Source organism: Bos indicus x Bos taurus, chromosome 8, assembly GCF_003369695.1.
Source record: "Bos indicus x Bos taurus breed Angus x Brahman F1 hybrid chromosome 8, Bos_hybrid_MaternalHap_v2.0, whole genome shotgun sequence".
NCBI lineage: Eukaryota > Metazoa > Chordata > Mammalia > Artiodactyla > Bovidae > Bos > Bos indicus x Bos taurus.
Window position 1 is genome coordinate 25,230,919 of NC_040083.1, and position 27,370 is coordinate 25,258,288.

Sequence of the window (27,370 nt, forward strand, 5' to 3'; positions counted from 1 at the left end):
AAACAGTAATGTAATAATGCCTTGGGCTGGAATGATAGCTTCCTGCCAAAGGTTCAGAGTTATCCGGAGAGAATCTCATTAATCTCAGTGATCCTATGGGGATTGAGGGTTGTAGGCATTCTTACCATTATCTTACAAAGATGAGAGAATACAGTTCAGAGAAATTAAATACTTTATCTTTGCTTAAACAGTCCATCAGTACTGAGAGAGCGTAAAACCCATGATGAGAGAGGTCCCTGAGGCCCAATACTCTAAGCTCTATCCTTGCTAACACCTTGAAGGAAGAATGAACAGGGTGCCCGCACAAGTTGACCCCTTCCCCCCAGCTCTTCCCAGACCAGGTAACTGCAAAACTCACCTGTCGCTGAACTGAACCTCTTCTCCATTTTTGGCCCAGCTGATGGTGGGCCTTGGGTTGCCAATGGCCTCACAGTGCAAAAGCACGCTCAGTGTCCCGCTGGCCAGGGCCACCGTCTGCCCGAGGTGGGTGACCACCTCCGAGGCAGAGAGCTGCTGGGCGGCGGAGATCTTGCGGACGATGACAGGTTTGCGGTGCGGCCGGCGGGAGCCGCCCCCGCCCTCCCCAGTGGACAAGATCCGGGAGAAGCTGCTGAAGCCAGACACGTGCTTATGGGGAGGGATGGCCACCGGGGGGCCCCTCCGCTCGGACGGCTTGAGGAGCGCGTCCTGGTGCTCCAGGTGGCTGCGGAAGATCTCCTGGGCCAGCTGGGCCACCAGATGCTTGCTGTAGACGTCGCGGAGCTCCTGGGGTTGCTGTGAGAGGTTCCGGAGGATGTCGTCCAAGCGCTGCTGCTCCGTCACCATGGTGAAGGGCAGACGCAGAAGGGCCTGCTCGGCGTTCTGGTCCTCCTCTGAAGACGCGTTCCTTTCCGTGGAGTCCTGCAGCTCCCACGACGCCAGCAGCTCTCCCGGCCAGCCCCCCTGCTCCAGCAGCCGTGAGACCAGGTCGTCATAGCGGCCCCCAGTGTCGGCGGGGATGCCCCGCTTCTCGGCCTTGCTGCCGTTGGAGAAGATGCCGTTCTGGTGTTTGTGCGTCTGCAGGGCCTCCTTGGGGCTGGCCTTCCTCATCGCGAGGGCCTCCTCCTCGATCCTCAGGCTCAAGGGCCTGGCCACCAACTTCCGGTTGCCTCCGATGAGCTTAATCACAAACTGTTCCCGGGCTGGTCCCGCCGAACAGGTGTAGATTCCCGCATCAGAGGGCTTGAGGCGGTGGATCTTTAGGTACCCAAAAGGGGCCACAGTGACGTGGGCAGAGCTGATGAGGTGCTGGCCGTCCTTCTCCCAGGTGATGAGGGGCTTGCGGAAGCGCCGCGTGGGACAGCGCAGCACCACCGCGGTCTTGGGGAGCAAGTAGGCGAAGCCCCCCACCACGAAGTGCAGCTTCCTCTGCCGGCGCGTCTGGATGTAGACCTTCCTTGCTGCAGCGATGTGAGGACTATGCTTTGTGGATGGCCGCCCGGGCCCTGGAATGAAAGCAACGAAAGCAGACAGAAAGAGAAGCGGAGAGTGGAGAAAGGGTAGAGTGAGGAGCAGCGACAAGAGAGAGCGGAAAAGGTGAGGGTGGAGAGAAGAAAGAGAGATGGGGACCAAAGAAAGGAGAGGGAAAGCGCTTTAGAGTTTGCTTTGGCCAGGCCCTTCGTTTCCTGCCTTGTTTTACGGGAGGAGCTGGCTACCAAGTGTGGGCCATCAAGCTGCTGCCACAATCAAGCAGGGGAGAGCTAAGGAGGTGCAGCTGGGCAACCTGCTATCACTCTCTTGGGGCCTTCTAACCCTAGAAACTGAGAGGAAGGGTTCTAGATGGAGGGTGATTCTAGGAGAAAGACAGTTCCTCTCTTTAAAAGGACATTTTAAAAAAGAAATATTACTCATCTATTAAAAAGAACATGTTTGAATCAGTTCTAATGAAGTGGATGAAACTGGAGCCAATTACACAGTGAGGTAAGTCAGAAAGAAAAACACCAATACAGTGTATATATGGAATGCATATATACGGAATTTAGAAAGATGGTAACGATGACCCTATATGTGAGACAGCAAAAGAGACACAGATATAAAGAACAGACTTTTGGACTCTATGGGAGAAGGCAAGGGTGGGATGATTTGAGAGAATAGCATTGAAACATGTATATTACCATATGTGAAATAGATCACTAGCCCAAGTTTGATGCATGAAATGGCATTCAAAACTGGTGCACTGGGACAACCCTGAGGGATGGGATGGGGAGGGAGGTGGGGGGGTGGTTCAGGATGTAGGACACATGTACACCCATGGCTGATTCGTGTCAATGTATGGGAAAAACCACTACAATATTGTAAAGTAATTAGCCTCCAATTAAAATAAATAATTACAAATATTTTTTTAAAAAGAAAGAAATCAGAATCATAAAAAGAAGCAGAGGAGAAAGAGAAGGAGAATGTCTCCCTTTGGGTCCTACAGAGCATCATGGCCCCCATATACATGGAGAGAAGACCTCAGAAGTGTTATACCTCTAGGGGTTACTAGTAAACAGAACACACTGTTTAGTTTAAAATCCTGGAGTGGGTCACATTAGACTTCATTAGTAATATACTGACTCCAGCTTCCAGATCTCCACATGCCAGCAAGTACACTTTGCTCTACCTCCTGCAAGCTGGTTTTCCCCCAGTGGAGAAGAGCCTTCTGCCTGGCCATGTGTAATTAAGATTCCTTTTCCATCTCTAGCTGAGATCAGCAGCCTGATGCCCTCTGAGGGCTTTACTGCCTGACTATCCCCACTGCTCTCGGGCTCAGGAAAAGCTACCGCTCTTGCTCTCTCCCCATCCCAGAGCACTGACGTACTCACTTGCACAGGTGGCCAGCATACAGGGCCTGATGGATGAAGAGAATGGCAGGGGTGGGCACAGGGAGGAATTGACAATTGATGAGACACCGGTTTTCAGCACCTTCCGGCAAACGGCACTTCGTGTCTGGGTGCCCTCCCCGCAGCTCGTGGAACACTGGTGGGGGAAGAAAGGCCAAATGCATGTAAATGCGGAGAACTGGAGGCTAGTGGGTTTCGTATGGATTCTCAAACTCACCAAAATATGAGAAAAATTGCTTGGAAAAGCAAAGGCAACTGAGAAAGAGAGAAATTAATTATGTTACAGTATGAAAAGACACATCCACGTTGTAGCCACACTCTTTTCTGGTCTCAAGTCTCCTGTGGACATTTCACCTATTTTACTTTTATGGTCTGGGCTTTAGAGTTACAGTTAGAGAGTCCACGGTTCAGATTCCAGCTCAGTACTGCATGTCACTAGTTGGCAAGTCACTTAAACTCTGAGTCTGTTTTCACTTCTTATAACTTATTTGGCAAGGCTGGGAATTCAATGATAATATATTTTAAAACTTCACACACAGAAATGACATTCAATTCATGCTAATTCCTTTCTCCTTCCTTTACAAATTAATTATAATATTTTAATGTCAAGTATCAGATAATTCTTATGCATCTACTTTGTTTGAGGTGGAATGCTAAATGCTATGGGACAAAGATATGTAAAAGATTCCTAACCTCAAAGGGGTGTTATCAAATAATGAGAAGAAATCCAAATGCATTATTAAAATGAAATGGTATATTAGGGAACATGGAAATCAAAACCACAATGAAATAGCACTCTATATTCACTAGAATTTTCATAATCAAAATGACAATAATGTGTTATTATCATAAGTGAGGATGTGGAAAAATTAGAGCCTTCCTGTAATGCTGCTGGGAATGTAAAATACAGCCTTTTTAGAAAAAGTTTAATGGTTTCTTAAAAAGTTAAGAAACATATATTTATCGTGTGTGTGTTAGTTGCTCTGCTGCTGCTGCTAAGTCGCTTCAGTCATGTCCGTCTCTGTGCGACCCCAGAGACGGCAGCCCACCAGGCACCTCTGTCCCTGGGATTCTCCAGGCAAGAACACTGGAGTGGGTTGCCATTTCCTTCTCCAATGCATGAAAGCGAAAAGTCAAAGTGAAGTTGCTCAGTCGTGTCTGACTCTTCGTGACCCCATGGACTGCAGAGTACCAGGCTCCTCTGTCCATGGGATTTTCCGGGCAAGAGTACTGGAGTGGGTTGCCATTTCCTTCTCCAATGCATGAAAGTGAAAAGTCAAAGTGAAGTTGCTCAGTCGTGTCTGACTCTTCGTGACCCCATGGACTGCAGAGCACCAGGCTCCTCTGTCCATGGGATTTTCCGGGCAAGAGTACTGGAGTGGGTTGCCATTGCCTTCTCCAGTGTTAGTTGCTCAGTCATGTTCAACTCTCTGCAACCCACTGTATGGGTTTTATGGACTGTAGCCCACCAGGCTCATCTGTCCATGGACTTCTTTGGGAAAGAATACTGGAATGGGGAGCCATTCCCTTCCCCAGCGGATCTTCCCAACCCACGGATCAAACCCGGGTCTCCTGCATTGCAGGCAGATTCTTTATCATCTGATCATGCCCAGCAATTTCACTCCTAGGTATCTTACCTGAGAGAAATGAAAACATACATCCACATAAAGACTGGTATGCTAAGGTTCATAGCAACATTATCCCTAATAGGCAAAAATGGAAACAACTCAAACATGCATCAACCGGTGAATGGATAAATGAAATGTGGTATGTCTATACTAATAGAATATGTTGCTCCACCATAAAAAGGAATGTTTTGATAATGTGCTATGACATGGATAAACACTGAAGACATTATGCTAAGTTGAATTTAAAGAATATAAATTATACTTCAATAAAGCTGTTTAAAGAAATAGCAATAAAAGAACTTAGTAAAAATATAAGATTGTAAGTGAAGTATTGATACCATAAAATGAATGCTAACAATTGGTGAATGCAGTCTGGAAGATGGTTGGAGTCTGGATGGGTTTAGAGAACCAGGATTAAGCATGGAAGGCAGGGAACTATCGAGAATCAAGGTGGAAGAGTTCAGTGCTCAAGGCCAAGGCAGGCTTGGGGACAGAGCTGAACCAGTTTGACTGAACAGAGAGGCCAAGTGGAGAGTGTCAGGAGCTCAAGAGGTAGTTTGGGGCCAGATGTTGGAGACTTTTAATTTTCAGACAGAAGGTTTGGAATTGGTCCATAAGGCAATAAGGAGCCATTTAAGGGAGGAATGAAATGATGAAGGAGGTGTTTTGAGAAGGTTAATCTGGCAACAGTGTCTGGGAGGGATAGGAGTAGGAGATGGATGGGAGGCAAGGATGTCAGTTAAGCAGGCTGCCACAGTAGTCCAGGCTGGAGATGATAAAGGCCTGAACTAGGGTCATGGCAGCATGCCACGTTAACTTGAAAAATGACAGTAGAAACCAAAAAATAGTATCTTAGGTTTCCAAGTTTCATATGCTAGCCCATGGAAATGAACTATTCCATGCAATGCACTGAGATATCCACCGCCCTAAAAGATATTTAAGATGCAAAACATGGAGATGAGAATCAAGCCCATTGCTTTTGCTCCCTCAAGAGCGTGGATTCCAGATTCCACCCACCCCTTATTTTATTGTAAATGACAGCACCAAATCCAGGGCTCAGGTGGAATGGGTGTAGAGAGCCTGGAAATTTTAAAAGCCTGGTCATTTGAGTGTTGCCAAGTGCAGAAATGGAAAAATGGACCGTGTGTTAGAAGATCAGTGTATGATTCTGGTCAAATCCAGTTCTTTCTCTAGGTTCAATTTCCACATTTCTGAAACAGGGCAACTGCACTCGAGCAGGGTTTTTCAAAGTGTGTTCTTTAGCTATGTTGAGGATGTGATTTTGGGGCTTCTCAAGTGATCTACAGACCCAATCATTTGGGGATCTGGGACCCCTACCCACACTTCCACCAAATAACTCTGATTTGTTCTGTTTTAGATTTTTGACTTCATTGAAACATTTCAATGAAAAAAAGTGTTTTGTGGCTTTAATTTTTTAAAGAACCACTAGACTATAGGATCTCCTAAGTTCCTTCTGGCTCTAAAATTGACTGCTCTGACTTTAATTTCTTTTATGCTTGGGGGAGGAAGGAATTTCCATAAAAATATGACTTAAAAATATTGAATAGCCAACTCTTTCAAGAGATGCAAGTGTTTCTTTTAAAGAAAAGAAGTAAGGTCTTTTGAGAGACCTTTTCTCAGAATAGAATCTGAAAGTAATTTTATTTGAAGTGTTTAAAACTTTGGCTTAATTCTGTCTCTAAGGGATTCTGTGCAGTAACCGTGAGATTAAGCCCAGATAGTTGAGGATGAGAAACACCCATAGATCATCCAGGTCTTCCTTTCTCCAAAGGGAGTCATGTGGGGGGTGTGGAATGCAAGTCTTACCCCAGCCAGAGGGCCAAAGGAAGGGTTGTGGGGATAACAGGGCCAACTGAAGCCTTTGTGAACACCCCCAGGAGCACTTTTGTATGGCACCAGCTCGAGTTTATCCCCAGTGAATATGGGTTAAAATCCCACCACTCCCAGCCCCATCTCAATGTTTGGAATTTCCATTAATCAACCCAGATAATGCAGAACCTAGTAACATTCCTTGGATAAAAGGGCTAACTATTCCTAGTTCTCAAAATGTAACTTCTGCCTCCTAGGAAGACCAGCAGAGCCTATGGGAGGTCTTAACCATAATCCTGGGTCCAGCCAGTCAAGTTAAGAGCTTTCTTTTATTTCCTCTCCTTTTCCTGACAATGAGGAGGGACAGAAGAAAATCACAACCATGATAAGGGTTAACTTTTACTAGGCACAGAGTACTTTATTTGCATCATTTATAACTGACAACCATGTTAGTGGACGTAACTATCATCGCCAATATTCAGTTGAGCAAACTAAAGCCTAGAAGGGTCAAGTAACCAGCCCAAGGTTACACAGCCAGTAAGTAGCAGAGTCAGGATTTGAACCTAAGTTTGCCTGACTTTGAGTCTGAACTCTCAAGTACACATGATACTGTTCTACAGGTCTCCTTTACTTACTGGCACCTTAGGCATCCGGTCCCATCACTTCATGGGAAGTAGATGGGGAAACAGTGGAAACAGTGTCAGACTTTACTTTTCTGGGCTCCAAAATCACTGCAGATGGTGACTGCAGCCATGAAATTAAAAGATGCTTACTCCTTGGGAGGAAAGTTATGACAAACCTAGACAGCATATTCAAAAGCAGAGACATTACTTTGCCAACAAAGGTCCATCTAGTCAAGGCTATGGTTTTTCCTGTGGTCATGTATGGATGTTAGAGTTGGACTATGAAGAAAGCTGAGCACGGAAGAAATGATGCTTTTGAACTTTGGTGTTGGAGAAGACTCTTGAGAGACCCTTGGACTGCAAAGGGGTCCAACCAGTCCATTCTAAAGGAGATCAGTCCTGGGTGCTCATTGGAAGGACTGATGCTAAAGCTGAAACTCCAATACTTTGGCCACTTCATGCGAAGAGTTGACTCATTGAAAAAGACCCTGATGCTGGGAGGGATTGGGGGCAGGAGGAGAAGGGGATGACAGAGGATGAGATGGCTGGATGGCATCACTGACTCGATGGACATAAGTTTGAGTAAACTCCGGGAGTTGGTGATAGACAGGGAGGCCTGGCATGCTGCGATTCATGGGGTCGCAAAGAGTCAGACACGACTGAGCGACTGAACTGAATGCCTAATCACAAGAATCCCTCCTTCAGATCCTCTCTGAGTTCTATGTGCTCAGAGGCCACAAACTCCAGGAACTTGGAAGGACAACTCTAATACACACAAGTCCCCTTCTTGGCATCCCACTCATGGAAGACTGCCACTGACAGACTTAGAAGAGCAATGCTTTTTACAATACACCCCTGGGAGGCCGTCTTCATCTAGAGCCACTTACTTGGCTAATACATCAGTGCTCTCACCTGCACTGATGTTAATGATTTTTCATACGTGATTGTTGTTGTTTAGTTGCTAAGTCATGTCTGACTCTTTGTGACCCCATGGACTGCAGCACATCGGGCTCTTCTATCCTCCACTATGTCCTGGAGTTTGCTCAAATTTATATCCATTGAGTCGGTGATGCTATCTAACCATTTCATCTTCTGCCGCCCAGGTGGCTCAGTGGTAAAGAATCCACCTGCCAATGCAGGAGCTGCAGGAGACACGGGTTTGATCCCTGGGTTGGGAAGATTCCCTGGAGGAGGAAATAGCAACCCCCTCCAGTATTCTTGCCTGGAAAATACCACGGATAGAGGAGTCTGGCAGGCTACAGTCCATGGGGTGGCAAAGAATTGGACATGACTTGGCAACTGAGCATTCACACACACACACACACACACACAAGGTGTCCATAGGTGTGTGGGTTTAACTCTGGGTTTTCTATCTTGTTCCATTGATCTATATTTCCTATACGATACTATACCCCAAATCAACATCCCACGGAAAAATTGTCACTAACATGTTTACACATGCACATATACATACACTCATCCCACACATTAAATCTTTCATCCTTCTGAAGCAAAATTACTTCTAAAAGATGATAAAAATTGTTCCCCCATCTGTTCTGAGACATTTGCAGGGAGCTACCATCAGAAGGCCAAATTTTACTGCCAAACTGCAAAACCTATGGTGACATAGGTTAGGTCTCAACTGCAGTGTACTCAGCAGGCGTCGTCTGATGGACCTCTGCACGGGCTGATAAAACATGGGGTGAGAATTCTCAGAACACAGGCTGAATGACGTGGCATCTTCATTTTCAGAGGCAGCTGCTTTCCCCTCTGGGGCAGCAAGGACCTCTGTGATGGATTTCAAGCAGCAGCAGGGGCTCTGTCCTATGAGTTGGATGGTCTACAAAGGAGGCAGAGAGATCAACAAGGCCAATCCAGAGGCTTCTAGGCAAGAAAGAGAAGAGTCTTGAATCTGGTTGGGACCCTGAGATTTTCACTTCAGGCCTCGTAATTCCATTCTTGGCTGAAACTACTTGCAAGGCGAGACTTTTGGTGGGGGTGGTTTTTAGGGAAGACACTAGGGCCTATGAAGGAGTTGCAGGCGAGTCAAAGAAGGAGTAGACGCTGAAAACAAGTTGGAGCTGGGTGTTGATGAGTTAGTTCAGGCGAGTGTTGAAGTAGGAATGATTTAGAGAAGCAGGTTAGTCGGGGGTCTCTCCTTAACTGATGAGGTAAGTCAGGAATGGTAATGCCGATGTGGTCATCTCCCCAGATGCAGGGCATCGGGGGAAATCAACTTCTCTTGCTGGGAAGCTGTTGACGTTTTGGATCCAGGAAACTGACAGGAAGGAGGCAGGATTTCCTTGGCCTTCTTTTCCTAATAAATCATATGCCTCATTGTCCAGTAACTTGGATGAAAAGAACTAGAGAGGCTTTGCCTTTCCTGAGGAGAGACTAGAAACATCTGGGAGTAAGAGATGTGGGGCGGGTGGCAGGGGGAGAGGGATGTCAGGAAGGTGGGAGTGCATGGAGAGGAGGAACCCGGTGTTCTTGGTAAAATCCTGGATCCAAATAGTACAAACGAGGCCTGGTTTGTTCCATGAAGGGCCCATTTTCAATTCTCTGCTCCTGATTGTTGAGTGAGGGCTGGTTGCTTAACAACTCCCATCCTGCAGCCTAGTTAAAAGCTAGTTACACACTATGGTACCAATGCTTACAAAAACTCTGTCGCATGTGTAACTGATTCACTTTGCTGTACACCTGAAAGTAACACCACATTGTAAATTACCTACACTGCAAAGAAGATTAAAAAACAACAACAACAACTCAGGGACTTCCCTGATGGTCCATTGGTTAACAAGCCACCTTGCAATGCAGGGGACACAGGTTAGATCCCTGGTTGGGGAACTAAGATCCCAAATGCTGTGGAGCAACTAAGCCCACGTGCCACGACTCGAGAGTCTGTGCGCTGCAAGGAGAGATCCCGCATGACACAACTAAGACCCCAGACAGCCAAGAAAATACGTTTAAAAAACAACAACAACCCCCCCCCCCCCGCCCCCCACAACTCTGTTCCACAGTGCTAGGAGGATTCTTTTGTTCTGTTCTCGCCTTCTGTATCTGTAAGTCTGGGTGCCTTCTCCTCTTTATGCCTCTTTTGTTATCTCCTTCTGAGGAGCACACATACCTCTGTCCAGTCCGAGAGCAGCCACTCACTGGGACAGTCATCTTTCTTGCAGGCTTGCTGGGAGGCCAGTTTGGGGGCGGAACAGAAGGTCTCGGGAAGCTCCAGGAAGCTCCCATCAGCCATGCGCTGTTTGCAAAGAACCTCGCGTTTCTGGATGCCCCCGCCGCAGGTCCTGGAACACTGGGGGAGGAAGAGAAAGCAGACTCTGCATAAGACAGTAGCACGTTTGACTGCCAATCCAGTTCTTACCTTAGCCTTAGCTTACTGCAGAGTGAGAAAAGAAACAATAAATAAATAGGGAAGAACCAACCCAAAGGAGATTGTTTCCCCTCCTTGAAATGCATTTTTGTAGCAAGGTCTACACACTCCACTCTTAATCTTAAACATTTAACTAGAGCATCCAGGAATTTTGAGGGCCTTTAAATCTTAGAGAATTGTTTCTAAACTATGATTTGCAGTCACCCAAGACAACTGGTTTAACAGGTGATATAATAGAGTGTTAAACATATTTACGATGCAGTGAAAATAATCTGTGCTTCTTTACATGGATGGCATCCATGTAAATCTGGAGGAATTAGTCTGCAGAAAAGGCAGCCCTTCCTTTCTCCATGTACAGAGCCCATCCTCTCTAACCTACTGGAGGTGGAGCAGGTCTGAGGCTTGGTTTTTTGAACTTCCTGGAATATGTTTCTTTTAGGACTGGTGTTTTTTTTCTGGGCAGTGGGAACAAGAGCCATGGACATTTGGGATACAAGAAAAATCTCCCCATTTTAGTGGTTTTCAACAGGCCCCCAATCAAACAGGTCATTTACATGTAACTGAATGAATATCACCCAGTTATTTGTAGGGATGGGGCAGGAAGCTGTTACTCTAAGACTTTGGCTCCTCCTTTGCGATAGTAAAGAAATGCTCAGTTTTTAGCTGGGCACATGACCCTTTGGCATACAGACTATATTTGCTGACCTCCCTTGAAGGTGCCATGTGACTAAGTGCTGGGCAAAGGGATGTACATAGAGGGTTGTAGGCAGCTTCATGGAAAAACACACAAAAATAGAGTGTGGCATTTCCCCCTCCCCTTCTCCTCCTTGCTGGCTGCAATATGAACATATTGTCTAAAATTTAACCTTCCGTCTTAGACAGTGATAGGCAAAAAGATGGAAGCAGCCTAACATCCTGATGGTGACACCATACTGGCCCTGGATGGCCTGTGTGTATATAAGAGAGAAACGTTTTTCTCTCTTACTTAAGCTATTGTGACTTTGGGTTTCCTATCCTTTTAAATCCATCCAACCCATCCATCCTAAAGGAAATCAGTCCTAAATATTCATTGGAAGGACTGATGCTGAAGCTGAAACTTCAATACTTTGGTCACCTGATGTGAAGAACTGACTCACTAGAAAAGACCCTGATGCTGGGAAAGATTAAAGGCAGGAGAAGAAGGGACGACAGCAGATGAGATTGTTGGATGGCATCACTGAGTCAATGGACATGAGTTTGAGTAAACTCCGAGAGTTGGTGATGGACAGGCCTGGCGTGCTGCAGTCCATGGGATCGCAAAGAGTCGGACATGACTGAGCAACTGAACTGAACCCTAATTATAAAGACAAATACTGTATGAAATTACTTATATGTGGAATCTAAAAAATACAACAAACTAGTGAATACAACAAAAAGAAATAGACTCATAGAAAACGAAATAGTGGTTAGCAGTTTGGGGGCGGGGATGGTGCAATATACAGGTGGAGGAGCGGGAGAGACCAACCACTGGGTGTAATACAGGCTCAAGAATGTATGGAACAACATGTACTGTGAGTGGCAAGTAAACTTTACAAATTGTATAAAAAATTTTACAGGAGGTATAGACACAAGTGCTAAGAAACATAAACAAGAAAAAGAATCTAACTTTAAATAATGTACCAATCACTACTATTCTGTGCTGGGATAATTTTATTGTAAAAACTCTAAGGAGAGCTCCGTTTTCTTCAACAAGAGTCCCTTTTCTTGAGTCAGCTGCCCTTGTGCTTGTTGACAATTTAGGGCTGGGTGTTTGTGCTGTAGGAGCTTTTCCTGTTGCAGCAGTGACCACTCAGAACTCACGGGGGTCTGTGCTCAGCGGGCTGGACTCAGAACTGTAAGGGGGGTGTGTGCCCAGAGTCAAGGTTAGGATGGGTGATACAACACCCTTGAGTAAAGTCAGAATGCTGCTGTGGCCCAGATGTCACTCTCACTCAGCGGTCCCAATCCTGATATACTTTAAAGCCACCTGGGAGCTTTTAAAAAGTCCTGAGTCCTGGGCCCCATTTCATATCTATTAACCTCTGGGAAGTATGTCCCAGATGTTAATTTTTTAAATGTAGAAAATTTTTAAAACTCCCAGGTAATTCTGTATAACCAGGATTGAGAGCCTCTTGATGAAGGTGAAAGAGGAAAGTGAAAAAGTGGACTTAGAACTCAACATTCAAAATCTAAGATCACGGCATCTGGTCCCATCACTTCATGGCAAATAGAAGGGGAAAAGGGGAAACAGTGACAGAATGTATTTCCTTGGGCTCCAAAATCACTGTGGACGTGACTGTAGCCACAAAATTAAAAGATACTTGCTCCTTGGAAGAAAAGCTATGACAAACTTAGCGTATTAAAAAGCAGAGGCATCATTCTGCCAACAAATCCTTATAGTCAAAGCTATGGTTTTTCCAGTAGTCATGTATGGATGTGAGAGTTGGACCATAAAGAAGGCTGAGCACCGAAGGATTGATGCTTTTGAACTGTGGTGTTGGAGAAGACTCTTGAGAGTCCCTTGGATGGCAAGGAGATTAAACCAGTCAGTCATAAAGGAGATCAGTCCTGAATATTTATTGGAAGGACTGATGCTGAAGCTGAAGCTCCAAAACTTTGGCCACCTGATGCAAGGAGCAGACTCATTGGAAAAGACCCTGATGCTGAGAGACAATGAAGGACAGGGAAGCCTAGGATGCTGCAGTTCACGGGGTCGCAAGGAGTTGGTAACGTCATAGTGCCTGAACAGGATTCAGAAACATCTCTCCAAATGAATGCCTCTCCACCATTTCCAATGGGACTAAAATAAACATGGGGTAGACAGGGCGGGTGTGGGGACCTGATACCCAGAACAGCTTCTGTTAGAACCACTGGTTATTTGGAGTATCACATAAGGTGTATGGGGGTCCATTCAATTTGAACAAATGCTTCCAAAATAAACAGGTGCCAGAATGAGAACAGCTCTCAGACTTCAGCATCTTAATGAACGTGACAATATGGAAAAGAGGCAGGTAAACTTTCTCTCTCTCAAACTAAGGAAGTGGACGAAGATGATTGGTTTCATTTTAAGGGTGGAGATGTAATAAAATGTATATAGGAGGGTGACCACTCAAAATATCAGAGCTGGGATATCACTTTTCAGATAGGACCTAATTTAAGGGCCAAACGCTCAGAAGACTCCCTCTAACACCATACGGAATTCCGTGATAATTGGATGACCAAATACCGGCAAGAAAAGTAAAAAAAAAAAAAAAAAAAAAAAAATCAGCTTGTTATTTTGAAGTTTAATTTGGATAGAAATGGGCTTCCCAGGTGTCACTAGTGATAACCTGCCTGTGAATGCAGGAAATGAGGGAGATGTGTGTTTGATCCCTGGGTCGGGTAGATCTCCTGGAGGAAGGCATGGCAACCACTATAGTCTTCTTGCCTGGAGAATCCCATGGACAGAGGAGCCTGGTGGGCTACAGTCCATGGGGTCACAAAGAGTGGGACATGACTGAAGTGACTTAGCATGCATGCTACATAGACAACTTGCAGGAAATTCTCAGCACTCGAAGATAAAGTCAGACTGCTGAGAATGTCCTTCAGGGCCCTCACACTCTCATCTGAGTTGAGCTTCCCGAGCACATGTCTTGCCGGCCTGCCATGGCCGCTGCCTTAGCTGCAGTGGACAATCTGCCCTTCCCTGCGCACACAGATACCTCCTGTGCTATGGCCTTTGACCACATTGTTCATTATGGGAGCAATGCCCTTCACCTCTCTGTCCAGCCAGAAACTTCCAGGACATCCCTGAAGGCCCAGCTCACAGGCCACTGCTTCAGGAAAGCCTCTTCTAACCCCTCTGCCTCATGGTACAGAAGTCACCTCCTACCCCACCCTGACCTGGAAGGGTGCTGCACCTCCCCAATTAGGGCTGGTTGTTTATGGCCCTGATCTTTCCCTCTGCCTCCCTACATGTACACAGGGTTGTGTGACTTTGAGGAAAGGGAACACACTCATCTTTCTATTCCCCAGTGCCTACTATTGCATCTGGCAAAGACTGTACTCTTCATAAATGTTTGTTGAACTGATGATTGGATGAACAAAAGAGCCAAAAAGCCAGATGTTGAAAAGATGTAAAACAAACATTCAGCTGATGGGCTGAACACCCACCTTTTATCGGACTGTTTTATCATCAGCCAGATGCTGCTTCTACATCAGTCATTGGTGGGTTTCAGCCAGATGCATTGTGTGCTCTGCTGGGAACTGTGACCCTCCAGGGATGGCAGACAACCCTCTGGCTGGGTTAATGTCATCAGGGATTTGGCTTTTAAATGCTTGTCTCATCTTTGCTCAAAAAGTTTCCCTGGTGTGTACACTGATTAAAAGGTGGTTTTCAAATTTTTAAAAAAATTGTAGAAGATGAAACTTCAAATTAATAAAGCTTCCAAAGTCTGTGGTGACTTTGTGAACAGGTCAAGGTTACTTGGTGAGGCTGACAGTCCTGTGTGAGAGGCAGAATGCAAAGGAGAAAAATATTTTAAAGGGAGCAGCAAGAGAAATTTAATAAAACAAAATGAAAAATGTTTGCTTTATGAATCATCATTGAAAACAATATTGTGGTATGAAGAAGCAGATCTCTGGTAATGGGCATTGTTTTAAAATATATGGCATAAACAGAATAAATAACCCAAAATAGCATTTATATTGCTTATCCTTGTTGCCATGCATATTTCATGATATAAGGTCATGGATTCATTAATTTTATAGGAAAAGTAAAAACAATACAATATGAGGAATATTTAAAAGTTATGTTTCTATACAAAAGTACAATGGCCTGAGTGTCCTGAATTTTTAAAGACTTCCCTATGATCAGCACAGTCATAAATTTTGCCTCCTTTGACGTTTTCTGTTTCATGTTGGTAGTTCAATTCACTGGGAGCTGAGTTTATTTCCTTCGCACCTCAAGTCACATTATTGAGCCCAACACAAGTGATATCCACATTCTGATTCTCAGGTCAACTTTCCAGTTTTAATATAATGTGCTCTGCTAATAGATTCTAACTCATTTCGTGCCTTTCTTCATTTGCTCATTCATTCTTTCCTCAAACATTTCCTGAGTGCTTGCTGATTGCCAGGCACTGTCTTAGGTGCTAGGGACTACAGATGACTGAGATGGTCACTTCACTTCAGGTGTCTGCAGTTCAGTCACTGTACTTTCCCATAAAGTGAGATGAGTTTTGGGTCTCCCAGGTGGGACTAGTGTTAAAGAGCCCACTGGCCAGTGCAGGAGATGTAAGAGATGTGGGTTCAATTTCTGGGTCAGGAAGATCCCCCAAAGGAGGGCACGGCAACCCACTCCAGTACTCTTGATGGAGAATCCCATGGACAGAGGAGCCTGGCGGGCCACAAGTCCATACGGTCACAAAGAGTTGGACATGGCTGAAGCGACTTAGCATGCAGCATGCATGTGATCAGTTTTACAAAATAGGAGAGTGCAACCCAGTCTTGATGGAAAAGATGGAAGGCTTTGTGGAGGAAGCGACATAGGAGGGGATGGCCAGGGAAACAGGAGTGCTGGCAGAGTCAGACCATGTGTGCACAGATAGTCTGTGAAGGAACATGGCATGCTCACACCTTAAGCAGTCCTGAGAAGACAGAGGTGAGAGTTCATGGGGATGTGTCGTTGGGAAACAAGACTGAGTAGCAGCCGAGAGTGAAGGACTTTGGACATAATTGGACATACTTTTAAGACTTTGGGGTGTCATTAAGGGTTTTAAAGCAGGAGGTAATATGATTTAACTTGTAGAAATGATTCAGGTAGCAAAGGCCAGTGGGCTCCAGCGAGTACTGCCCTGTTACATAGTCACAGGTGTGCCATGGAGAAAAGGTTTCCTGGTCAAATAAGTCTAAATGGCAGTGCATGCCATTCCGTTACTTGGGGATTCTGAGCACATGTTAATATTTTAAAGGCTTTACAGAGGGCCTGTAGTAAAAAACCACTGATACCAGGTTATGAAGCATTGGACCAGAGTTAGGCAAGACAGTACAGGGACAGCAAGTACAAGGCTGTTTTATGATGGTCTGGTCAGTCGTGAGGACTGAAACCAAGGCGGTGAAAGAAGGATGTGAGAGGAAGAGAGCAATGGGGGTTGGGGAGATACAGGAAGTAGAATCAACAGGACTTGCGTGTTGACTGAGTGTGAAGGAAAAACGAGGCTGAGATAGCTCCAGGTTCTCATGAAAGGATAGGCTAGATAGTGGTGCCACTCACAGTACCAGATTCATGAGGGAAGATCAGGTCTGCTGGGGAAGGTGGCAGGTAGGTGTGTTATCAAGATTGGTGTTCAGTTCAGTTCAGTTCAGTCACTCAGTTGTGTCCGACTCTTTGTGACCCCATGAATCGCAGCACGCCAGGCCTCCCTGTCCATCACCAACTCCTGGAGTTCACCCAAACTCATGTCCATCGAGTCAGTGATGCCATCCAGCCATCTCATCCTCTGTCATCCCCTTCTCCTCCTGCCCCTAATCCCCCCTAGCATCAGAGTCTTTTCCAATGAGTCAACTCTTTGCATGAGGTGGCCAAAGTACTGGAGTTTCAGCTTTAGCATCAGTCCTTCCAAAGAACACCCAGGACTGATCTCCTTTAGGATGGACTGGTTGGATCTCCTTGCAGTCCAAGGGACTCTCAAGAGTCTTCTCCAACAGTTCAAAAGCATCAATTCTTCAGCGCTCAGCCTTCTTCACAGTCCAACTCTCACATCCATACATGACCACTGGAAAAACCATAGCCTTGAGTAGATGGACCTTTGTTGGCAAAGTAATGTCTCTGCTTTTGAATATGCTGTCTAGGTTGGTCATAACTTTCCTTCCAAGGAGTATGCATCTTTTAATTTCATGGCTGCAGTCACCATCTGCAGTGATTTTGGAGCCCCCAGAAATAAAGTCTGACACTGTTAGATTGGTGTTAGACCTTCGTCATTGGAGGTAACTTGGTGATACATGAGACTGAGACGTTCAAGGGGCAGTTAGAGTGCTTAGTATGTAACAGGGGTCAAAACTGAATCTAAGTGCAGGAGGGCTCAGAAAAACAAAGAACATGAGGACTGGAATCTCACTAAACAAAATTATTAAATAAAAACAGAATTTCTATCTGGATCATTTTGTGAGTTAAAATTATCTTGGTCATCTAATGTTAATTAAGCTTTCTTAATCTTGGAAGTACAAGGAGTGTGCAGGGCATCTTCTGGGTTTAATATTCCTGTTACTACGTGAAGCATGGATAGCATTTGCTATTAGTTGCTAAGTTGTATTTGACCCTTTGTAACCCAATGGAATGTAGCCCACCAGGCTCCTCTGATCACGGAATCTCCCAGGCAAGAATACTGGAGTAGGTTGCCACTTCCTTTTCCAGGGGTCTTCTTCTGGACCCAGGGATCAAACAAGTATCTCCTGCATTAGCACGCAGTTTTTTTTTGTTTTTGTTTTTTTACCACTGAGCCACCAGGTATCATGCATCCATTTCTTTATGAAGTACACTACTAAAAATAAGATAAATATTCCAATAAGCTTTTTTGTTTTCCTTCTTGGATACAACATTTTAAATAAAGATGTCTCTGATTCATGAGGATTTACATTTTAGTCACTGGTATATAACAAAACGGATGACCACATTGACTCTTTCTGCCAGAATTCAGCCCTCTAATCCAGACCAAAGTTATTCTTCTCTGTGTGGTGTGTTTAGATCTAGAAAATGAAAAATTTAATTCACAAGCATTTATGGTTATCATTAAAATTGTCTCTTTTTTTTTTTTTCCTGAATATTACCAGCAGGGCCTCTCCTCTCATATGTCTTTTTACATAGCTAAACTACAGGCATTTTGAATTGTAACCCTGATTAAAAAAGAAAGAAAAGAAAGAAAAGAAAAGGTTTACAGGGAAATCACCACATAATCACAGTTTTAAGCAAGGAAGGAAAATAGGGGTTGTGGTGACTTTTCAGTCTCTACACAGATGCGCGCAAGATGTGTGTACAGGGGGTGGATGCAGTCCTGCACATAAAACAGAAGTAATATAGATAAATATAAACGATGCTTCAGAGTGGAGTCTCTCACTGCAGTTTAATCTTCCTTGCATCTTTCTGTTTTTTCCTCACTTCTGTTTTAAAGTTATTTTTTTAGAATAAAAGCAAAGAAGATTGATGCATATAAGGCTCAAAAAGAGTGACAAGAGGAGGAGGAGTAGAAAGCAAACTCTGAATCTCAAGGACCTTGTCGTAATGGAGACTAATAGGCCTTGTCAGCCCACAGTCTAGGCTGAGTCCTGACCCCAGAGATATCTATGTTCTTATCACTGAACCCCGTGATCATGTGACCTCACCTGGTAAAAGGGACTTTGCAGAGGGGATTCAGTTAACTCTCTTGAGACATGGCGATTACCTGGGTTATCACAGTGAGCCTGATGTAGTCATGATGGTATAAGAGGGTGGCAGGAGGATCAGAGTCAGACAGAGAGGGATAAGGACAGAATCCGAGGTTGGAGTGAAGTGCTTTGAAGCTGGAGAAAGGGGCCATGAGCCAAGGAAGCCAGGAGCCTCTAGAAGCTGGAAGAGGCAAGGTGACACAGCCTTCCCTAGAGCTTCGAGAAGGAATGAAGACCTGATTTTAAAATCAACACCTTGATTTTAGCCAGTAGGAACTGATTTCAGACTTCTGACCTCCCAAGCTGTAAGATAATAAACTCATGGTATTTTAAGCCACTGAGTGTGTGGTACTTTGTTAGAGCAGCAGTAGGAGCCACACACAGATGAACAACTCTGGGGAGGTAACAAATCCTGCCTTTTACCTAAACTGCTGATACTAGGCTGATATCAGATTTCCTCACAATGTAATACTGTAGAGCAAACAGCAAGGACGTTCTGGGAAGGAGGCACTGCACAGTGGAAAAGAGAATGGGTTGTGAAGCACACAGACTTTTTTCCATTTACTGACTGTGTGAGCTGGGGCAAGCACAGCTTCTCTGAGCCTTGTTTCCTCAAAGGGTTGCTATAAGGATTAAAAGAGAAAATGAAGGACTTCCCTGGGACTCCAGTGGTTTAGAGTCCGTCTGCCAATGCTGGGGGATACGGGTTCCATCCCCCATCCAGGAAGATTTCACATGCTGCAGGGGCAACTGAGCCCATGTACCACAAGTACTAAAGCCAGTGCTCTAGAGCCTGTGATCCGCAACCAGAGAAAGCACTGCAATGAGAGGACTGAGCACCGCAGCTAGAGAGCCGCCCTCATTTGCTGCAACTGGAGAAAGCCTGCGTGCAGCAATGGAGACTCAGCACAGCCAAAAAGAAATAAACTAACAAAAATTTAAAAGAGAATATGAAGCTCAGTAGAATGAACTCTACTACATAAAATCTGAATCCACATTAATCTCACAGTGCTTCAGTTTCCTCATCTGCAAAATGGGGATCATAGTAATAACTATCCCATTAAGGCTACTGAAGATTACATGAGTTGAATATAAAATTAAGTGACTTGATACTACACTTGATGCACAGTAAGTGCTGCTCTTATTAGAATAAGAAGAAGCTTCTGAAATGTACCACGTGCTCAATAAATGAACAGCACACTTGCCATATACTTTTCTGCATCCTTCTCTATGCTTCACCTGCCCAAGTACCGTGCGATCTCACTGTTAAATGAGCAGCACTGACCTTGAATGGCTGCTGCAGAGCAGGAGGACAGGAGAGGAGTCCTGGTGGGAGAGGTGGGACTCCCGGGGGCTCTGACAGGTAGACAGGTGGAAAACTGCGGGTAGGCAGAGAGAAGTGTGGGCAGAAGGGATGTACAAGCAGGGCTGGGAGAACCAGAGTTAGACATGTGAAGGGGCAGACATGCAGAGGAATGACGGCCTGACTAAGCCACTTGGCTTTATTATATGACCATGGACAGTCAATGAAAAAAATCCTTGCAGAAGACTGTCATGATCAAGGTGTCTCACACTTACTCATGCATATATATCAAAGGTTCTCAGTCATGATGGTGTAACATGCCAGTTGTGAAAATGATCTCTCATGAGGTATTTAAAAAGGAATTAATATACATAGATGGACCTAGAGGTTATCATATTATGTGAAGAAAGTCAAAGAAAGATAAATATATGATATCACTAATATATGGAATCCAAAAAGTGATACAAATGAACTTATTTACAAAACTGAGAAATAGCCTCAGACATAGGAAACAAATGTATGGTTACTGAAGTAGATAACAGGGTTTAGAGGAGAGATAAACTAGAACTTTGAGATTAGCAGATACATACACAAGGACCTATGGTATAGCACATGGGACTATATTCAATACCTTGTAATAACATATAACGGAAAAGAATCTGAAAAAAATATATAAAACTGAATCAATTTGCTATACACCAGAAACTAATGCAGCATTGTAAATTAACTATACTACAATAAAAAAAATTAGAAGTATTATATATAGTCAACATGAAAGATGATGATGAGGAGGAGAAGCAGCAGAAGGAGTGTGGGTGCATGTTTAATAAACTATAAAGGATTTGGGAGACTAATTCATGAAATGTTTAAGTGTTTCAAAAGTGAAAGTGTTAGTCGTTCAGTCATGTCCGACTCTGCGACCTCATAGACTGGGGCCCAAGTCAACCATAAAATCTCAACAAGCCATTATAGCTAAATTGATAAATATTGAGTCCTTCACACAAGACCAAAGATAAAAACCAAGAGATGCAGTAAGGACTAAGAGGTAGAAAGGAAATAAAGATGGCACCTTAAAACCAAAGCTAGAATTAGAAATTAGATTTGTGCTTCATTTCACCTTAACTATTTCTAAACTAAAATGTTAACATAAATACTTGGGCTTCTCAGACCTGTAGAATGCGTAAATATTGGCTACATATTACTTGTTAGTCAATGCTCTATGAAGGACAAAGGAGATTGCATTCCTAGTTGGTAAATGACAACTTACATAATTTGTATTTTTTCCCCCCAGAAAAGCATATGTAATATGCATGAGGTCAGTGGCAGCCCAATATTGAAAGAGCAAGGAGGGGGACTTTCTCCCGTCAGACAGGCCAGTGTTCATCAGGATGTTATCTGTCTTCCTTTAAATGAAGCATTGGATCTACCCTCTCCTTTTGTTTTGTAAGAAAAAAACTGTACATTGGCTGCTGAAGGATGAAACACCTCAGCCCTCTCTCCTGGTGCATCCAGGCAGCTGAATGGAAAAGACATTTCTGTGCACTACAGGTCCCCTGTCCCAGCAAGGCTGGCAAATGGACAGCCAATAAGCCCATATCTCAACTAAGTGGTGTCCTAGGCCAACTGCTAAGTAGACTGGAGATGCTTAAATTATTCCTGACTTATTTCACAAGCATAAACAATGACTTCCTTTCTCCTAATAAGTGGTCAGTGGTAGCTGATTTTGCCTAAAACTCTAAAGATGTAAGATTCTAGGAAATGATATAAGAAGAATAGCCAATTGTTTTCTCCAGGTTCAGAGATTCCTCAAAGTGACCAAGGATTCCTAGGCACCAAGGGTTTAACAGGAATTTTTCTGTGGAAGGTAGAATCCCTCGTGGCTTTCACTTTGTATGCTATTTATTTATTATGTTTGAATATTTTCACAACGATTATGTATTGGGTTTGAAACAAGATCTTTTAAAAAGTCCTGATAAAGTACAGTCAGTGGTTCATTGGCTAAACTTCAAAGAGTTCTTTACTATTACTTCCTTGATCTGAAAAGTAGATTTAAATCCAACTTATCTCAAAGGCTTCTCCCTAATGAAGTGAAATAGAAAATGCTTTCAAAATAAATACATATCTTAACAGGCCCAAGGTCGATGGACAATGGAAGAATAACTGACTCTTTAGAAATCCGATGATTCAATAGGACCGCTGGGCATGGGGGCGGTAATGTTGGCAATAGAGCAAAAAAGACCATGTATATGGATGTGCTGTAAAAACTGAAAGAACAGCATAGGTCCTGGCATTACTCAGCAGCATGTGCAACTACTGAAAAAGGCTGGTGCTTCGCTGACTTCCATCGTCAATATTATGACCTACAATCATGAAACAAACCCATCAGTGGGATATAAAGTAAAAAACATTCCAGGGTTTGTGGGTGGTACTGTTGATCTGTTCATTCATTTTATCATTCAATAAACATTTTACCCAGAACTTATTAGGTACTTAATGGCAACACAAACTAAAAATACAGGGAATTAGTTTCAACAGTAGAGGTTGATCTAGGCTGATTCCTCATCTTTTCTTAGCATGACCATAAGTTAGTGGTGCAGTACGGAGCCAGAGTATAGTTAAAGGTAAAAGTATAAATGCACCAGAAATCAGGAAACCTGGGTTCTGGATTAGGCTTTGTGATTTTGGGCAAAACTATATCTTGGTCACAGTTACATCATCCATAAAACAAGGGGGCTTCTATGTAATCCCTTGAGGGCCTTTTCTGCCACAGTGGTTTCCAACAATGGGGTATAATGGAAAGGATCACATAAAACTGAGCTGATGTCCACTCCTAGGTTAGCTAGCTCTGTGAGCCTCAGTTGCCTCAAAACTAAAATGAAGACAATAAAATCTACTTTTCACTGGACTGTTATGAGGATTAACTTCAATTAGGTGTATAATGATATATATTTCTTAACAGAACAATAGTACACAAAGTGTTCAAAGTACACAATATTCTCTTGATTTCCACTGACACAGTAGCATGGAAGTTATGAACTTAATCATATACATTTAGGTTCTAAAAGGATATATATCCAAGCAGACATGGACAGTATAGCGTCCATGTCTGCTTCTAGATGCTTTACACTGAGTCTTTTGCTCACTTATTACTATTAGATTCTTTGAGAACTTTACCAGGAAGGGGAAGGAGGAAGGAAGGGGCCCTGTCCACTGTTTTGAAGAAGCACAGAGGATGCGTGGAAATGGCAGCTCCTTGTCTCAGGACCAAGGCTGCCTTCTCTCTCCTTCTCAGTCTGATGACTGCATCATTTATCATTCTAATTGGGCCACTTCTGAGAGTAAAAATTGTTTCAGTAAAACTGGGATGTATGTCTCCCTTACTTTTCAGGCTTATTTTCCAGGAACTTTTTTGTCACTTTAAAACTATGAGGGCTATTCTAATAGGAAGGCAATTGCACAGTAAGATTTTATCCAAGTAATCAATCTAAAATCTTGTGTTTTTTCATAAGGTGTGAGTGAAATTGCAGTTTGCTTTCCATCTCCTATTGCTGATGATGACCCTTCAGCTCTCCCATCTCCCACCCTCTCTCCCTCCTCCAGTCAGTAACTCTTCTTGCCTGTTCACTTGATGCCGGCCCCTGGATGCCAGCTGCTGTACAGTACTACCGTACTTTTCAAGGTACTGCACTGTAAGATTAAAAGTGTTTTCTTTAAAGAAAAGTCTTATGTTTTTTAAAGGTATGCAAAAAAAGGTACTTAACTTTCGGTTGATAAATATATATTAATTTTAGATAGGATATGAGGATAAAATAATTGTGTTTTTATGATTATTTTAATGCTTTAGAGTGGGGTCAGCCAACTGTTCTGTAAAGAGGTAGAGTAGATGTTTTAGCTTTTGTGGGCCATATAGTTTCTGTCACAACCAAGCAGTTATGCCCGTGTAGTGCAAGAGTGTGGCTGTGTTCCAAAAAAACTGTATTTACAATAATTGGTCATGAACTGGGTTTGGTTTTGGGCAGCAGTTTGCCAACCCTTGCTTTAAAATGATAGTTCCCCATGGATCAGGAAAATTTTAAAAGTCTGGAATTGACTTGATTTCTAACATCCTATTTTGCTAAGGAATTATGTTTTAAAAAAAAAAGAAAAAAGCCATTGCCTGGTATCTTTATCTCTTAGAATTTTAAACAGAAAAAAAAAAAAAAAACTAGAAAGAGCAAACATTCAGAAAAGTTAGCTTTATGGGAATTTACCCACCACACAGTCCTTATTTAAAATCTTTTTCCTTAGCTCAGTGAAAACTTTGTCAGGAATATCTTCAGGTTAAGAGATGGGTCATTTGAGTTGCTTTTGGAGATCACTGTGGGTGGTAGAATGGAAAGAGCTTGCTATTTGTAATGAAAAGATCTGAATTTGAATAAGGTTGTGGGAGTACTGGGAAGCTCCAGTGGCTCAAGAGGTAAAGAATCCGCCTGCCAGTGCAGGAGATGCAGAAGGCCAGGGTTCAGTCCCTGGGTTGGGAAGATGCCCTGGAGAAGGGAATGGCTACCCACTCCAGTATTCTTGCCTGGAGAATTCCATGGACAGAGGAGCCTGGTGGGCTACAGTCCACAGGGTCGCAAAGAGCTGGACATGCCTGAGCAGATCTTGAACATTCCTTTTATGGGACAGCACTCTCAGACAACACAGTCTCCTGTCCTGAGGTGCTGCTGCAAACACAAACTCCAATACTGTGTTAACCTCAGAACTCACCGGCTGCCACTGCGCAGGGTACCAGGCTGGGGGGCAGTTGAAGCGGTTACAAGCTTGCACCGTGGTGGGCTTGGGCTGGTGACACAGCTCATCAGCCAGGATTACTGTTTCATTTATCTCTCTGGAAAGCAGGTGAGAGCAGAAGACATCTCTGGTCTGCAGCCCAACCCCACAGGTGAGACTACAAGGACTCCACTTGCCAATTTCCCACCTGTGAAGAAATCAAAGGAAGAGAATACCCTGAGAACCTGTGTACAGAACGGTTGCCTTGATTCAAGTGTTATCCTAATGGAGTAAAAACACCTATGTGGGTATTTGGGAAGGTCCAGCCCAAGCTTGGCTAGGAATTCTATCCCAAGACTAGAAGTCATCTTTTCTCTTCATGTTCAAGAATCTGTTTAAACAAAGAGGGTGATAAAGTGAAACATCCAATTTTTACCACAAAACCACCAGAAATGGTCACAATCATGTCTATTTTGATGGAAGTACTTGTTGCTCACTTGTGCCTGACTCTTTGTGACCCCATGGACTAGAGCCCGCCATGCTCCTCTGTTTATGGAATTCTCCATGCAAGAATACTGGAGTGGGTAGCCATTCCCTTCTCCAGGGGATATTCCTGACCCAGGTCTCTTGCATTGCAGGCAGATTCTTTACAATCTGAGCCATCAGGAAATCCCTATCTTTTTTTCACTTTCTATGTCTGTTTTGATGAAACATATAAGCTTCATCAAAATAAGAGGGTATGTTGGATAAGATATAAGTTGTGCACATAAAGGCTTTAGATACCATATAGTGAATAGCAGGTCTAGAAGAAGGCTTTCTGCTTATCTCTCTAGCCTCCATTCTTAGCAAGACTGAAACATTCATGTTTATTTTTCTTTGGCTTCGAAATGAAAGGTCGCCGGTTCCAACTTCCTTCAAGCTGCCATCATAGCATAGAAATGTCCCTGTCTTATGTATAAATATCATCACTGTCTGGGACTGGAGAATGTAACAAAAGTGAAAGTTGCAAAATAGATCACCCTTCTTGAGGAGGAATCAGTGGAGAGGACAGCTTATTATCTGGAAGAGGAAGTCAAACACAGAGATGAGTTAAGTGCATAAACGGGCCATTCCAAATGGCCAAGTCTTGACAAGTATGTTTATAGTGATCTAAGGGCCTATAAAAACAATTTCCCTGTTGATGCAGCCTCCAAAATGGGAATACCAAACAAAAAAAAACTGAGTTTCTTGGGTTTGGAGTGAGAAGTGTTCTTGAATGATCAGTTTTAGAAAGTTCTGTTTACAAAGTGAGACACAAAGATTCTACAGGAGCCAGCCAAGAAAAGCATGGTAAGTTGACCCTTCAGTAGCTAGGACTGCCTAACCTTTGTAGCCAGCCCTGAAAACTGGTTTAAAAGTCTCTGACTTTATGGACCTAGAGTCTGTCATACACAGTGAAGTAAGCCAGAAAGAGAAAAACAAATATTTTACAGTAAATGCATACACATGGAATCCGGAAAAATGGTACAGATGAATCTATTTGCAAGGCAGAAATAGAGACATGGATGTAGAGAACAAATGCAGAGACACTAAACGGGGAAGGGGAGAGTGGGATGAACTTGGAGATTGGGATTGACATATATACACTAGTATGTATCAAACAGGTAACTAATGAGGACCTACTATATAACATAGGGACTCTACCTAATGCTCTGTGGTAATCTAAATGGGGAAGCATATCCAAAATAGAGGAGATACATGTACACATATAGCTGATTCACTTTGCTGTATAGCAGAAACTAACACAACATTGTAAAGCAACTTTACTCCAATTAAAAAAAAAAAAGTCACTAGCTTTAATGTTTCTCTACTACTACTACTACTACAACTACTAAGTTGCTTCAGTCGTGTCCGACTCTGTGCGACCCCATAGACGGCAGCCCACCAGGCTCCCCCATCCCTGGGATTCTCCAGGCAAGAACACTGGAGTGGGTTGCCATTTCCTTCTCCAGTGCATGAAAGTAAAAACTGAAAGTGAAGTCGCTCAGTTGTGTCTGACTCTTAGCGACCCCATGGACGGCAGCCTACCAGGCTTCTCCGTCCATGGGATTTTCCAGGCAAGAGTACTGGAGTGGGGTGCCATAATGTTTCTCATCAGACTGTAAAGCTGAATAGAGCTCTCTCAACCCTTTCCAGGTACTCTGTTAGGGTAATTACCTTTCCAATTCCTATTTCCACAACTTCCTTTCCTACCCTGGATTCAAGCCATATCAGTAATGAAGTCCTTTCTTGTTCTCAGTTCATGCCCCCTGGTTTTCTAGCTCTATCTTTACTCAAGTGATTACTCCTAATATGTAATACTTCTGGTTTTTCCTTGCCCCTCAACATTTTTTCCATTTCCATATATCCAAACTTAATCCATATTTAGTTGTAAATAAACTGTATCCATATTTGTTCCAGATATGAAATGTTTTCTCAGTAGTATTACAGTTTTTCTGCCTGTTAAGGGCCCTATGAGAATACACACCTGTAGAAGGTAAGGTCTGTGTCTGAGCCAGTTTTGTGTCTTTCACAGGGTTCATCATAGCTCC

The 27,370-nt window shown here is 43.7% G+C and overlaps 1 protein-coding gene across 3 annotated transcripts in view; it reads right to left on the reverse strand.

Annotated features, from left to right (window-relative positions):
- ADAMTSL1 (ADAMTS like 1) overlaps positions 1-27,370 on the reverse strand; it is a 1,125,264-nt gene that overhangs the window by 154,765 nt on the left and 943,129 nt on the right. For all 3 annotated transcript variants that reach the window (XM_027549171.1, XM_027549170.1, XM_027549172.1), the window contains 4 exons: positions 24,798-25,008; positions 10,070-10,249; positions 2,844-2,997; positions 359-1,484 (listed from right to left, as the gene is read on the reverse strand). In XM_027549171.1, the coding sequence (XP_027404972.1) occupies positions 359-1,484; positions 2,844-2,997; positions 10,070-10,249; positions 24,798-25,008 (1,671 nt within the window). The remainder of the gene's footprint in view (positions 1-358; positions 1,485-2,843; positions 2,998-10,069; positions 10,250-24,797; positions 25,009-27,370) is intronic.